The sequence below is a fragment of the Talpa occidentalis genome, unplaced genomic scaffold (assembly GCF_014898055.3).
Source record: "Talpa occidentalis isolate TD23 unplaced genomic scaffold, MPIMG_talOcc4v2.1 talOcc4.11, whole genome shotgun sequence".
In the NCBI taxonomy this organism is placed as follows: Eukaryota; Metazoa; Chordata; class Mammalia; order Eulipotyphla; family Talpidae; genus Talpa; species Talpa occidentalis.
The window spans coordinates 2,425,060-2,440,709 of NW_023601104.1; the positions used below are offsets into that span (position 1 = coordinate 2,425,060).

General features: G+C 50.7%; 1 protein-coding gene across 1 annotated transcript; it reads right to left on the reverse strand.

The window, feature by feature from the left end:
* Positions 1-488: 488 nt before the first annotated feature.
* Positions 489-1,552, reverse strand: LOC119237885 (pre-mRNA-splicing factor 38A-like). Its single transcript, XM_037501727.2, has one exon. The coding sequence runs from the start codon at positions 1,528-1,530 to the stop codon at positions 592-594; it is 939 nt and encodes a 312-aa protein (XP_037357624.1). The 5' UTR covers positions 1,531-1,552; the 3' UTR covers positions 489-591.
* Positions 1,553-15,650: the final 14,098 nt, after the last annotated feature.

Genomic DNA, 15,650 nt, shown 5'->3' on the forward strand with positions numbered 1-15,650 from the left:
CTGAAACAACAAAGCCAATTCACTAAGCGCAAAAAAACCAACTGAAAAAAACTCTTTACAAGAAAGAACAGAATCCTGAGGCGATCTTATCTAAGGTGGAGAAAGCACATGTTCAGCTATTGGCTAACTTTCAGCCTCGGCGGTTTAGGGATTGGTTGACTTTCAGAAGCCAAATGGCCAGGGAGTAAGGCTGTTGCTGATCGGCCACTGTCGGAAGCAGGCCTAGAAATGAGCGCACTGCTATTTTTTATTTTTAATGGATATGTCAAATTTTATTTAAAAAAAAAAAAAAGTGATCAGGTGGCCATAACCTTTGCTGGTCACTCATACCTTCCACATCCCAAATCCTTTCTTCCCTTACAAGTTTGAATAAACCAAAAGTTGTTGTACTAAAGGGTCAGAAGCAACAATGGGGTAACACTATTCCTCAAACATAGGTTATGATTCAAGAAGAGATACAAATCTCAGCACCTCTTTCATTTAAAAAAGAGAATATTGGCTAAGAAAATTCTCATAGCTGCCTAGGAAGTTCTTAATCCTTCCACACAGATGCCTTCATCCATAAGCCATTTGGACTAAAACCGGAGTCCATTATTCATTCCCTCTCCGGCTCTTCTTGTGACTTTTCTTAGATCTTTCAGGAGACTTTGAGTGGCTCCTATGTCTGTGACTACGATGATGACCTGGTGATTTGGAACGGGATCTGTGCCGTCTGTCTCGGGACCTACTGCGATGTCGTCTTGGACTTTTGCTCCGATGCCTTTCTCGGCGAGGGGAGGGGCTCCTCCTCTTGGGAGACCGACTCCCCCTTCTTGGAGACCGGCTCCTACTCCTCCTATAGCGCAGTGTGGGAGAGCGCTGGGGTTTGTCTAAGTCTCGGTAGCTTCGGTGGCGGTGATCAGGTGATGGTACTCGCTCCAGCTTTTCATCCTCCTCCTCCTCTTCTTCACTGGACTCCATGTCATCCATGTCTTCTTCTAGAGCACTAACCCGTGGCTCCAGTTGCTCGGCTTCCTCTAGCACATAGCGTTTCTGCAGCCATGGGAGAATGATATCACAGACTCTCTCACTGTGCAGCAGTTCATCAATAAACTCGTTTACATTCATCGGTTCAAATTCCCCATTACGGTTCTGGCTCTTGATTTTTCTGTAGTCGTTATACAGAGGCTCCAAGTACTTGTAGCAATCCATTGCAGTGCCTGTCAGCCTCATGTACAGTGCTCCCAACATGCGGACATACTTGAAGTCTTCATTTTTGATCAACTCTACAATGATGTCCTTCTCTGGTTGAATCTGAAGCATCTTCAAGGTCAAACATAAAAAGGGAGTTGGCTTTATGTTGCCACCATAGACGCCACCCACAAACCTTAACGCCATGGCTTTATCTACTACAAGTTCAGCTGTAAGCCCAAAGCACTCTTCTTTCCAGTATTTGGACTCATAAATTCGGGTTCGAATGATCTTCTCCACCAGATATTGAGGGTTGGTGCCGTGGATGCTATGCGCATCCTTCACCGTGCGGTTCGCCATTTTAGAATGCTTTCACTTCTATTTCCGGCGGGTCCTTTAATACGTCACATCCGGATTTAACAAAAAAAAAAAAAAAAAAAAAAAAAAGGAGATGGGATAAACTAAACAGCTTAAGCGACCATCTTGAAACCGGAAACTCGCTTATTTTTTTTTTTAAAAGATTTATTTATTTATGCATACAAGAACTGGGGTACAGGCCAGAGGTGTGGGGGGTAAGAAGATTCACCAGAGACAGAGTGGGGAGCAGAACAGGCAGACTGACGAAATACACTTGTTGTAGAGCAACCCCGATACAAAACGGGGTGCCTGACTGTGGGTCCTCACCCGCGCGCTTAAAAGGACTTATCAATGCTCTACTGCAGGCACACGTGAAAGGTTCATAAAAGGTTTATTTACAAGGGAAGGGGAAATGAGGAAATGTACAGCTCAGGGAGAAAAGTGGGAGACAAAGTTTTAAATGCGTCCTACCCGATCCGCCGATCAGGAATCCCAAAATGGCGCTCTGAGAGCTGGCCGCCAGCCAGGAGCGGTGAAGCCAGGAGGCGAGCGATCCCGAGCCAGAGAGCCTAAGGCCCACGTGTTTGGTTTTTTATATCCAACCTGGCTGCCCAACTCCACCCTCAGGTCCCAGCCACCCTCCCTTGGTGGTGACGGGATTTGTCTTTCCCAGAGTCTTGATGGCTTTAGTCTGGAGTGGGGGTGGGGTCCACAAAGCCTGTATGGGATTAGCTCAGGACATCACTTCCCCCTAACACACTGCTGAGGGGAGCAGCGGGCGAGACAGGAGAGGTCTGCTGCGCATGTGGGTAGCGTCCTGGCCGGGGATCGAACTCATGTTGCATTGGCTGCAGACAGTTTCATAGGTTGCGTCTTAAGCCCTTGCACCACCAGGGAGGCCCTGAGGCCACCGCTGATTGGCTGGAGATCAGGGTCTAGTCAAGCCGTCAGTGATTACTGGGGCAGGTTTACGATGATGGGTTTGTAGTGAGTCGTTCATGGCATGGAACTTGGGCCCTGCACGCTTCTCCTTCCTTGAATTTAGAGACTAGAAGTGTTTTATTTTCGCCTTTCCCCCCACTCCTCGCTTTTCCTCTTTCTGACCGGCTGAGCCCTGGTCATCTGTCCCAAACTTTGTCCAGAAGTTAGTGTCTGTCCCTGCCTGGCCATTCTTTCCTCGTCAGCCCTTTGTGCGGTGTCCCAAATGGAGACCAGAGCTCTAGAAGACAGGCCAGGGCCCTTCCCTTCCGGGGCTGGCCACACCCTCCTCAGGGTGACTGAGCCCTGAGACCCCGTAGTGTGTTCTAGTGTTCGCGGAGGTGCTGGCCCATTCTACCTCCCAGGCCTCCAGGGGAGCAGAGGAAACGTGGTGGCTGTGGGTCTTAGCTCCACTAGGGACGGCATCGAGGGGGCCCAGATTCTGCTGGGCAAAGACTCAGCTGAGGGTGGAGACAAGTGAGGATCCTGGGGCCTTCTTGGGGAATCCAGTGCCACCTGTTGCATACTCAGAGAACCACTGCTCCGACTCAGCTTCTGGACTTTGTTGTGGGTTCCAGAGCAAGGAGACCGCCACTAAAGACTGCAAAGCCCTGTGGGTGCTGCTGTGGCGCCTCAGCCAGCGCAGGGAGCCAGGTGAGCACCCATGGCTGGTTTCCCACCGTGTTCACAGACCCTGACTTATACTAAAGATGGGACCTAGACATCCAGCAGAGTGGAAGCTGCCGGTCTTCAACGCCCAGCTGGATGGATAACAGTTTGTAAGGGGAGGGTGTGATGGATTTGACAAAACTGGTGTAAATCTTAGCCTTCTTTTCTTTGCTCCTGTAAAGCCCAGGCTCAGTGCTCGCCAGTCCCCTTCCCGCATATACAAGCGTGTGGACTGATCGCTGCTCCCCATTCCCATGACACAGCAGGACCCCCCCAGTGCTCACCCTGACCCCACCCCACCCCTCCTGGATGGCTGAGGATGTACTCATGTTATAGATTAGCTGGCTTTAGTTAACTGCTCTAGAAATGGTAAAATAACTTTGGGGGGAAGGTACATTCATTTGGGTTTTAGGTCAGGAAAGCAAATTTGTATTTGTCTTTGGTCTGGGTTGGCTTTGGCCTTGGACCACGGGTCAGGAGAGCAAGAGGGTAGGGAGGAATGTTTTGGCTCCAGAGCAAGAGAAATGAGGTGAAGCCCAGCTCTGGCCAACACCATGTAGGGAACTGCCCTGGACCTTCAACCGCCGAGCTGCCTATTTCCACACACATGAGCACCCGCAGTGGCTAGGCATGGTGCAGGCCTTCGTAGACTCCCCCGAAACCCTCAAGGGGTTCAGAGTCCAGTGGGGCATAGATAGGTGAGTAGGAGCTCATGGTGTAGAACTGTCAGGGCTATTGAGGGGGTGAATGTGGGCCTGTGGGAGCCCAGCTGAGGTCCCAGGCTCAGCTCAGGATGAGGGATGAGGGATGGCATCGGATGTCGTGGAGCAGAACCAGCTACCTAATTGGTATGGCCGGTGCAAAATGGAAATACAGAGTCCCTTGTTCAAATCTCAGGGTGGCAATAGCAAAGCATTACACCCTGAAGTGGCCCTGCTTGAAAGAGGAAACACAGGAGCTGAGTGTGAAGGATACATGTGAGTGAGGCAGGCCCGATGCACACGGACACAACGCCTTTTGGAATTCCCAAAGCCTCCTTTCCTTACTTCTTTCTTTCTTTCTTTTTTTTTTTTTTAAATAACAGGTCAAACTCCAGGCTTTCTGAATTACAATCAACAATTTTTTTTTCTTAAAGATTTATTTTTATTTATTTATACAAGCACTGGGTACAGTCAGAAGCGCGGGAGGGTGAGAGAATTCACCAGAACCAGAGCGGGGAGCAGAGCAGGCAGAAGGACCGAAGTACACTGCTGAGGGGAGCAGCGGGCGGCAGGAGAGGTCTGCGCGCCATGTGGGACCCTCCTCCGGTGGCCGGGGAGCAGCTGGGGATCGAACCGGCGCTGCAGAGGCTGCAGAGGCTGCGGGCAGCTTCACAACCCAGCGCTCAACCGCTGTGCCACCGGGGAGGCCCTCCTTTCCTTACTTCTATTCAATAGATCTTAATACCTTCCCACCGGCTGATGCAGCCCCATAAAGGTTTCCCAGGCTTCAGCAATCCGTGAGCTGTCCTTTCTTGGCAGGGTGTGGGGCTGGGTGTAAGGAGACACAGTCACTTAAATCTGACATTATAGCGTTCCTAATCATTTGTAGTTAAAATGTCCTTTCCTAAGAAGTAAGTGTTGGGCCTCCCTGGTGGTGCAAGGGGTTAAGTCTCAGCACTACAAAGCTATCTGCAGCCTCTGAGCCCTGGCCAGGGAGCTACCCACATGGTACAGCAGACCTCTCCTGGCTCGCCCGCTGCTCCCCTCAGCAGTGTATTTCAGTCAGTCTGCCTGTTGTGCTCCCCGCTCTGTCTCTGGTGAATCTGTTATAGGACAGGGAGAGGGGCAGCCCAAACCCCGCAAACCTGCCTATTCTAAATGGGTTCTGCCATCCGCCGTATCAACACAAAACATATGAGACTTTAATGGGAAGGAACTTTAATAAAACTAGGAAACAATACAGGAAAGGCAAAGAGTCTAGTTTCTAAATGAAGCACCCAAAGTTACCCATCCCCTCGTGGGTAAAAGTCCATCCATGTGGGATCGGCCCACATCAAGGCCCCAAAGCCTGCCACAAGTCTAAAGCATCTTCCAGTGGGGACCCACAGAAAAGGGCCAGAAACAACCAGACAAGCCCGGAAGGAAAAGAGCAAAATCAACATCAAGATAAAAGCTGCCATGGTCACCTCCCCACGGGTGTCACCCACATCTGTGTCACCCAGTCCACGACCAAAAGACAAGCGCAGTTTCTTCACGTGTCTCTAGGCTCCATGCGACTCCTCCAGGTCTCCTGGCTCCATCCTGCTTCCTTCCTCAGTCTCTTCTGCTGCTTCTCCTCTTCCTGCTCAGCTCCACCCTCCCTTGGGTGGGGCAGGGAACCTCCCCCTCTCCTGGGGACCACCCTGTTACAAATCCTCTCATCCTCCACACCTCTGGCCTGTACCCCAGCTTTTTGTATGCATAAATAAAATAAATCTTAATAAAAAAGAAAGTTTTTTTTTTTATATATTTGGCAAATAAACACACAAAAGTGAAATGAGACGTTTAGGTTGGTTTCTCTAATGAAGCAAAAAAAAAAAAAAAAAAAACTGCTTTGTGAACTCCCCAAGTCTAGGCTCCACAGGTCCCCTTATCTTGATGTTATATGTTCTTGGAGGAGCCACAGAGACACCCTCCAGCCCTGTTGACAACTGAAGCAGGCAAGGAATGTGTATCTGTGCTCCAGAGACACCCACCTGGGGATGGAGGGTCCTCCCACTTTAGTTCCTCACTCTGCAGGGGGCCGGGGAGGGCCCAGCTCAGGCCAGAAGTTGGGAGGGCGGCTTTCAGACTTGGGGGAGATAAGAGCAGACAGAGAAGCTGAAGGCTCCCCTGATAACCCGCCAGGAAGCCAACATTGTACAAAACAGACAGATAAAGAGCAGACCGCCTCTCTCAAGGCCAAACAGTTTCAAAAGACACTCCTTGGGGTGGACACTGGGTAACTGGTAGAGAGATACCCTAGTGGGGAGCTAAGGCGAGTCTGGGCTGGCCATCTACAGTGGGACTGGGCTGTGGCTGGACAGCAGCTGGATACCTCCAGCCCGCTAGTTCTGGCCTCATCCCCCAAGGCCAAGTTTGGGTTCTCCTATCTCAGGCTTCCTGGGCGTCCTCTCTAAGTCTAAAACTGCTCTTATTTCTTTTTTTTTTTTTTTTACGGTGAGAAAATTTCTATTTAGAATTGGCCAGCTGGACTCGTTTAGAGGATCCCAATGTTGTTGGCAACCTCCAAAGCAGCATAGTCAGGAGCCAGTGAAACACCTGCCTCCTCTCCATCGGCCTGATTAGGGTGCTGGCCTTGGCCACATAGTGTCATAGATGTGTCCTTTGCAGATCTGGCACTTGTGGGCCTCGACACTGCAATGAACTCAAGCCTGCTATTGTCTTCTCTCTTCATGGCTGAGTCAGTGGTCAGGAGGACGATGATGATGGCATCATGGGAGCACTCTGCCAAGGATTCTTGGGGTGCCTTGGGAGTCTCAATGTTTGGGCCTCCAAAGGTGGGTGTCATGCAGATACTTTTCTTGTGGCTGTGATATACTGATTTCTTGACCTTCACTTCAAAGCCTTGGCTTTGGGAAGGACAGGGGCTTCCTTCTTTATGCGCCATCTTCACGCATGGGGTTTTCTGTTTCCTTTTGTTTTCAAACAAAGGTAAGTGGACTGTACTTCCAAGAAATGCTCACTAAAGTGTCTTGGAGCCAAGGAGGGCGCTGGAAGCTGTGGTGGAGCAGAGGCCTTGGGCACAGGTGAGGTGCCTGTGTCCTAGGACTTACCTTCCGTGAGCCCCATGTCCCCCTGCGGGTGGTGACGACCCCAGCCTGGCAGGGCATGACTGCAGGAGGATCGAAAGCTGATGATGCAAAGGGTTCAGCCAGAACTGTCCTGCCCAGGCCTGAGGTTTTCCAGGGACTCACTCAGGTCCTCCCCCGTGTACCCCCCTGGGACTGAGAGCAGCACCCACTTGGAGTACACTCCCCCTTCTAGATTACGCTCTGGGTCTCCTGTCTCACCCCCACGTTTCAGATCTGAGCTGCCCCCCCACCCTGGGTCTTCCCCGGGACAGTGACGCCGTGTCCTTCTATCCCTGAGGAGTGGCCACCTTGTGCAGGACATGGGTTGTGCAGGAGGACAGCTTGTGCAGGAGGACATGGGTTGGGGCAGAGTTTAGACAGATGTCCTGGGGCACCCACTCGCATGCACCCGAGGCCACTCATGGTACAGGATGGAACCAGTGATAGAACCAGTTCCGGTCACGATTGTGTAACAATCACTATTGCGCATACACCCCAAGATGTAGTAGAGGAGACAAGAATAAACTTTTTATTATTATTGCTCATAGTACTGGAGTTTGAGTGGGCCCAGCTGAATAGCTCTCTTTTGGGGTTTCTTACGTGGGGCAAAAATCAACGCAAAATGCGCTGGCTACGGGCAGGGCACCTCCACCTCCACCCGCACTGGCGTCAGCAGGCTCTCTCGTAGCGTGGCAGCTGGGGGCCAAGAGCAAAAGTCCAAGAAGGAACCGGAAGAAGCCCTATGCCCTTTGTGACCCTGTTGCAGAAGCCACAAGGCGCCGTTTCTGCTGTCGTCACAGTCTGCCCAGATGGGGGGGGGGCAGGGCCTGGGAACGGCACCTCTCCGTGGGATAAGGGACAAAGAGTTGGGGCCCGAGGTCTGTTCCAGGCCCCCTTTGTGACACACAATGTGCCACAGAGGAGAAGGAGCCAGCCACAGTGGGGCCTCCATATGTATTCTTGCCCCAAGCCATCAAATGGTGGGGGTCACCCTGTTCCCTCAGACCTAGGTATCCCCACCTGTGGGAAGCCACTCTGTTTAAACCAAAAAGGCCTCTAGCAAGGACCCCATAGTCCCTGAGCACTGACCTTGTGACTCCACAGAACAGCTAGACCATGGGGGTCACTGTTTATTGACTGGCCAGACTGTGGCGGATCCTTCACTTATCCTTGTTGATCGGTTGCCAGCATCTCCACCTTCTGCTGGTGGCCAAAGGAAGTCGTTTGCCTCTTTGAAGCCTTTGCCACAGCACAGGCCTCCCAAGTCAGATCCGCTATGAGTGTGATGCCACATTTACCCAGACATGACGGAACCAACATGGTATCTGTGAGGGCAACTTGCTTCTCATTGATTTTGCCATAACTACGCTTACAGATTCATGTGCTGGCCTCAGATTTGGTTGCCTCTGTGCAACCTCCAGGCCCACCATCCTCAGCGTTAACGGGAGCTTTGTTAGCTCAACAAAGGGCCCATTGAAGATCTGGGAGGGGAAGAAGCCGCAGCACCTTTTGGGCCTTTGGGCTCACACCTCTGACACACAGCTCTGACCCCGAGACATGCCAATTTGGGTCCCGCGGTTGAGTTTGCCGGCTTTTCTTGCCATCCCAGCCATTCACACCTTAGTTCTGCACATCTGCTTACATTTCTTGTGACAGCTTAGCTTTCCATCGATAAGCTTCCTCCTTGCCTTTCGAAGCATCTTTTGGGCAGACTTTTTTTCCCCAGGTGCTTGATCTTCAGCTCTATGACATTTCTTTGCTTTTTCTTAAGAGTTTCTGGCACACAACAGGCATATGGAAAAATGCTCAACATTGGGCCTCCCTGGTGGTGCAAGGGGCTAAGACGCAAACTATGAAGCACAAATTCGATCCCCGGCCGGGGAGCTACCCACATGGCGCAGCAGACCTCTCTTGACTCGCCCGCTGCTCCCCTCAGCAGTGTATTCTGGTCCGTCTGCCTGTTCTGTTCCCCACTCTGCCTCTGGTGACTCCTCTTACTCCCACACCTCTGGCCTGTACCCCAGCATGCATAAATAAATAAATCTTTAAAAAAAAAATCCAGAAAAAAAAGTTTCTGGCACAGCAGGAACCTTCTTTTTCTTCTCTTCCGCAGCTTCCATGGTTCAGTCAGGAAAGAGACACACTCTCCACTTTAAACCTCACTCAGAGCCTACAGATGGGATCCTGGGAAACTGGCAGAAGCATCTCTCTTGGAGCTGCTTTACCGGAGTCAGCTAATTCTGATCTGTGTGTGTAAAACTCAGGAGAGAGAGGAAAATGAAATTTCATCTTGTTGCTTCCTTTCAGAGTCCAGCCCCAGTGCTCTCCCAAGTACGGCTATTGCCTTCCTGCTCTTTTTGTTTTGTGTCCTGAGAACTTGTCTAGGTAACAATCAGGTTGTGGGCTTAAAATATGGCTAGACAAATGCTTGTATATTTGTAAACGGTTCACAAAGTCCTCCCTGGACGGTTTGCATACATTCTCAATGCCTTAGTGAAGTGGATTATCTGTCCAAACTTTTAGATACGTAATGAATTTTTGAAATGCTACTTTCATTTCTTTCATTTTTAAAAAAAAATATTTATTTATTTAGTGGAAGAACTTGGGTATAGGCCAGAGTGCTAGGGGTGAGGGTGAAAGGATTCACCAGAGAGTGGGGAGCAGAACAGCGGATCTACTGAAATACCCTGCTGAGGGGAGCAGCAGGTGAGACAGGGGAGGTCTTCCGCGCCATGTGTGGGTGTGATGCCAGGAAGGCACAGAGCTGGTTCTCTATAAGCCAAGCAGACCGGTAAAGGGGAGTCCTGCAGCCCTCGGTGGCTTTTTTTGTCTTTTATTGAGGTTTTACATGTAGTGCAGAAACCAGGAACACGGCAGGCAGGCGTGGGATGGCAGGGCCGGAGGCTGGCAGGCTTTCCGGGGGCTGGCAGGCCTTCCAGGAACAGGCAAATCTTCACTGTTTACTGGGCTCTCTCTGGTTCTACAAGTTTTCCTTGGCGAACATAAATACTGCAGCCATGGCCCAGGAAAGAAAATGGAATACAACTGAATATAACAATGTAACAAAATCCAGGTGGGTATCAGGCATAATTCAGGACTGCTGGCATCCATCATCAATCCTTATGGTGGGAGGGCAGAAAAGCCTGACAATCATTTACCCTGCAGTGGGCCAGCTCCCTGGCCAGGCATGGAAATTCTGCCACAGTGGCTGGCGATAGCTTGATAGCGCTGAGACTTTAACCCCTGCGCCACCAGGGAGGCCTTTGATGGTCAATTTTATGTGGTTTTTTTTTTTTACCACAACTAGACAAAAACACAGGAGGAAGGCTAGTTTTAAAAAAAACCAAAACACTGTGGATGCAGTGAGGTTCTGAGGGTGGGACTGGCGGCAGGGAGGCATCTTGACCCGGTGTTTGTGTTGTCCTGGTGAGACATGCTGGGCTTGAACCAGGGCTGGACATGCAGCTGAGGGGCGTGATAGAGTGAATCAGTGGTGCAAGTCTTTATTCTCTAAAGTAGAATTATCCATCCACAGTCAGTCACAGTGGAAGGGACATACTTCCCAACCTTTTGCTTTGTGACTTGCTTTGCAAAGGAAGCTTGGGAATCTGAGGTAAAGAGCTTTCGAGTGAGTTTGCTTAGTCAGACGTGGTCTTGCTGCGCGTGCCAGTCACCAGCTGTGATGAGAACATGCCCTGGACCATTTGCTGCTCCTCCAGTCTGCGTCCTGGTGTCAACTGACTTGCTTTTCCAAATGTGCATGAATCAGTGGATTGAAACATGCTCCGTGGGCGTCAGTCACTCATTGTAATTATTATTCTTACTGTTGTGCAAATAATCCTGCCTTTGGTTAGTGGAAGCATATTCAGGTTGGCGCCTGTGTTCTTTTGCTAGCTGCTAGTGTTTCACACTGTCTAGTAATGTGACGGGGGGCCTAGGACCCATCAATTATATTTCTGCCCCAAACCCTGAGCTATCCACTTTCCAGAGACACGTTTGCATCCAGAGTACTCGGTGACTGACTGAATGTCATGGGGGTGGGAGATAGGTTGGCTCTCAGTTTTGTCACTTGACGAGCTCTATTGACAGTGGGGTCAGGCGCTGAGAGCGAAGGAGCAGGTGTGGGGTGGACCGTGAGGCTGAGACAGCTGGGTAGAGGCATGCGCCTTGGTGATCAGCCCCCCTCGCGGCCCCTCTGCTCCACCCCGCTTCGGTTACACATCCATCAACCCTTCATTGGGAAAATCGATGATGACTGATTTTCGTCAATGAGAGAAGAGATCTTGCCTCTGAGCATTCAAGGTCCACCTGCAGAAAGAAGCTTCCTCCTGAAATAACAGGGCCTGGGGGCAGGAGCCCAGGGTGGTGAGAGAAGACAGGGAGGGTGGCGGAGAAGACAGACGTCTCTGGCCCTAGTCCAAGACCTGGGGACTTGAGCACGGCAGCTGTAATGCACAAGGAAGGTCGGTGCCTTCCCTGCACGTGGCCACGGGGTAGACAACGTTACAACAAGGACCCAGCCAGTCAGAAGCTCCCACCATGCGGTCCGTGGCACGTGTCAGTACAGCCACGTGGGTCACTTGCGTGGGCAGGTGCACTTGTCATAACAGGGAGATGTGTGTCCTCTTGTTGAGGCGTATTCATCCTCTCAGCCCCAGACATACACACACTTTTGCTTTCCCTGTGGAAGACAAAGCACTCGCATTCAAATTAACAAACACATTTACACGTCTGGCCACCCACAGCCATCAACGGGCACACGCACAGATGGAAGGAGTGTGAAAGCAGACTTGGCCCTGCACTGGGGGTGTCGGGTGTGTTCAAATCCAGCTCCTTCACCAGGACCACTGGGCTCTGGACCTGTCTCCTCATCTGTAAAATAAGATATTGGCTTTACTGCTCCTGTCCCCAAGACCCTTGCCCATGCCGACAAGAAGGTTCTAGCACTTTCAGTGTGCATGCACGTTCACAGGAACCCTGGGGACAGCCTGCCTCTACACTGAGTCAGATTATTACACCAGACATGCTCTAGCACCCCATGTCTTTGAGTGGCCTGCCCCTCCCATTTATATCTCCTAAGCCTCCAAACTTCAGGCTGAACCTCGCTTTTTACCTAGACTAACTCAACCCGAGAGTGAAATGCTCACCAGGTGACCCCAGGCTGGAGCAGGGCAGGGGCAGCTGGCTCTAGCTCTGTATCTGTTTGCTTAAGGCCACCCCTCCCCCATCTGCAGAGCTTGAGCTGGGAAGGTAACTGGTCTGCAAGCTGGGGGTTCACAATTTATTTGCCTGTGGAATTGAGATTGGCCAGCACTGGCCTTTAAAGGCTTATAGGAGCCCTCACAGGTTTCTTGGATGACTAAGAAATCCTGTGTGCCTGCTGACACCCTGGAACTCAGCTTGCCCACTCCCAGTCAGCGGCTAAGGGACCCTGGAGCGGAAGAGCGCCTCTGGATTAAGTGCATATTTTGGGAGAAGTTTACTATGGGGAGAAAGGGTGTCATTTCCATCAAAAGGCACACTGTGGGGGCCTCCCTGGTGGCGCAAGGGGTTAGGCACCCCACTATGAAGCAATCCACAGCCTCTGCAGTGTGAGTTTGAGCCCCGGCCAACTAGGGAGCAACCCACATGGTGCAGCAGACCTCTCCTGTCTCGCCCACTGTTCCCCTTATTTCAGTATTTCAGTCAGTCTCCCTGATCTGCTTCCCACTCTGTCTCTGGTGAATCCTCTCAGCCCCCGTATCTCTGGCCTGTACCCCAGCTCTTGTATGTATAAATAAATAAATCTTTAAAACAAAAACAAAACCAAAACAAAACAAAAGGCACACTGTGTAGCCAAAGTAAGGAAACTCTATACTAAATCCTGGCTCAACAGTTCATATACTACATGGTCTTGGGAAACCTCTCTAGGCCTCAGTTTCCTCATCTCATAGCATTGCTGTGAGGATTCGCTGAGATAATGCCAATAAAGGCTCAGCACAGTGTCTGGCACATAGATGTTCAAAAACTGGTAGCTAGTATTATTACTAACTGGTCTGTTTTTAATTATTTTTTAAAAAAGATTTATTTATTTTTATACAAGAACCAGGGTACAGGCCAGAAGTGTGGGAGGGTGAGAGGATTCCCCAGAGACAGAGCGGGGAACACAACAGGCAGACTGACGAAATACACTGCTGAGGGGAGCAGTGGGTGAGACAGGAGAGGTCTGCTGCGCCATGTGGGACCTTCACCGGCAGGCTGGGATCGAACCCGCGTTGCAGAGACTGCGGACAGCTCCATAGTGTGGCACTCAACCGCCTGCGCCACCAGGGAAGCCCTGGTCTGTTTTTCAATGCAGAGTACCAAGGTACATTCTGGGAACTCCACAAAGGGGTGCTTGATCTCAATATTCACCAATTAAGAAAGGAATAGAGGGGGTTGGTTCCAGGACCCCCTCAGATACCAGCATTCTCAGATGCTCAATTCCCCACATAAATTGGCATGATATTTGCATATAACCTGTACACATCATCCCCTGCACTTTATAATATCTAATACAATGTAAACACTATGCATCAATAATAGAGTTGCTGTGGTGTAAGCCTTCACTTGATAGATTCTTGGAGCCTGAGGCTTTAACTGGAACAACATATAACAAGACCAGTTTCACCATCGGCTAATTGATAAAAACGAAAGTTCAGTTCGATGGTACGTTTCTGGTCACAAAAACATCACCGAATTTCTAAATAAAGGGCTCAAGGCATCATTAATTCATTCACTCATTCATTCATTCATTCCTTTCCAACCTGCTTATTCCAATTCGGGTTATAGGCAGCTGGAGCCTCTCCCAGCATCTCAGAGCACAAGGTGGGGACCCACCCTGAACAGAATGCCCTTCCATTACGGGCCGCACTCACACACAGGCCCACACTGACTCAGACTGGAATGTGAAGACACAACAAACCTCACAGGCACATCTCCAGGGTGTGGGAGGCAGCAGAGAGAACCCAAGAGACAGCGGTGGGGCAAAGAACGGGTTTTTTTCCTCATCAACTAATAACGTTGAGTGAAACAATATTATCTGCAGACCTGCTGTGCAATGTTATTTAGGGCAGAATGACAAGGAAAAAAGTCTGTATATATTCTGTACAGATGTAGCCATTCTTGGCCTGACTGCATGGGACATATTTTTGGTCCCTGGTGGTAGAATCCACAGATGCAGAACCTGCTGGGCTGAGAGCCAGCTGCACCAAAGTGCACGTGTAAGTATTTTGAAAGTAATTACATTTACTTCTGTATCTGGCAATATGCAGGCTAGCTGAGTAGCAAAATCCCGCCCCCAAATACTAAATATAAAAGAAAACTTGTATGTTTAAGGATAGATGAACTACAGGCCAGTAGGGAATAAGAAACCAGAACAAGAGAGCATGACCCCAGGAGGGTGAGTCTTCAGGACAGCCTGTGTTCTCTGAGGGCCTGGGTGGAAATGGCACTTCCCTGGCACCACTTCAGTCCTGTTGCACCCTGTAGGGTAAGTAAAATGTCAGGCTTTTCTGCCCTCCTGCCATCAGGACTGATGATGGATCCCTGTGGTCCTGCATGCAGGCCTGATGGCGGGCACCTGGAGTGGGGTGTGGGCAGGCGTAGGTGGGGACACCTGGGCTGAGAGACTGTGCTCATAAGGGTGGTGTCACAGGGACGCCTGCGAAACAGCAGAGTGAAGAAACCAGAAGGAGACTCAGTGAGAGCAAAAGAGAAGCAGAGGCCATGAGAGAAGGCCGGAGAGCCCAGAAAGAGAGAAGATTCTCCGGGGGCTGCAAGGTCTGCCAGCCTCCCAGCCCCCCGGCCCCCCTGCCTGCCATGTACTTGGTAAAATCCCAAATAAAGCCTGGAAAAGCCACTGAGGGCTCCAGGACTCTCCTCTACCCTGTCTGTGTGAATCACAGAAAACCTGCCCTGAGCCCTTCCTCCTGTACACACCCCGCCTCCCAGTGCTGGCCAGTGCAAAGGTGACCAGCTTCCTGTGTGACCTTCAATCAGTCTGAAGCAGGTGCCATCTTGGGCACACATGGCCCACTTCACGTTTCCCATCTGAGTCTATTCTTTTTTTTTTTTTTTAAAGAGGCATGTATATTTATTTATTTATTTGTTTGTTTGTTTGTACATGCACTGGGTACAGTCAGAAGCGCGGGAGGGTGAGAGAATTCACCAGAGCCAGAGCAGGGAGCAGAGCAGGCAGAAGGACCGAGGTACACTGCTGAGGGGAGCAGCGGGCAGCAGGAGAGGTCTGCGCGCCATGTGGGACCCTCCTCTGGTGGCCAGGGAGCAGTCGGGGATCGAACCGGCGCCGCTGAGGCTGCGGGCAGCTTCGCAACCCAGCGCTCAACCGCTGCGCCACCAGGGAGGCCCCATCTGAGTCTATTCTAGCTTCACAGGGTAGGACGCCCCTGGGAATCTGCTGGACGTTCAGTCATGTACAATATCTAAGTTCAGGGAAGTTAATGTGGGTGGGGCAACTCTGACCAATAGATGACAGAAACAATGAATAAATCCTTCTTCCTTTGTTCTTTATTTCACAAGGCTCCTCAGAAGATGAGACTCAAGAACAGATTTTCCCCTCATATATTCCTCAAGAGGTTCCCTTGCTGAGGAAATCTTATCCCTTCCTTTCTCAATTCCATGC

Bases quoted from the DNA above. Each gene is read 5' to 3' on its own strand.
- LOC119237885 (XM_037501727.2), bottom strand. From the start codon at position 1,530: ATGGCGAACCGCACGGTGAAGGATGCGCATAGCATCCACGGCACCAAC.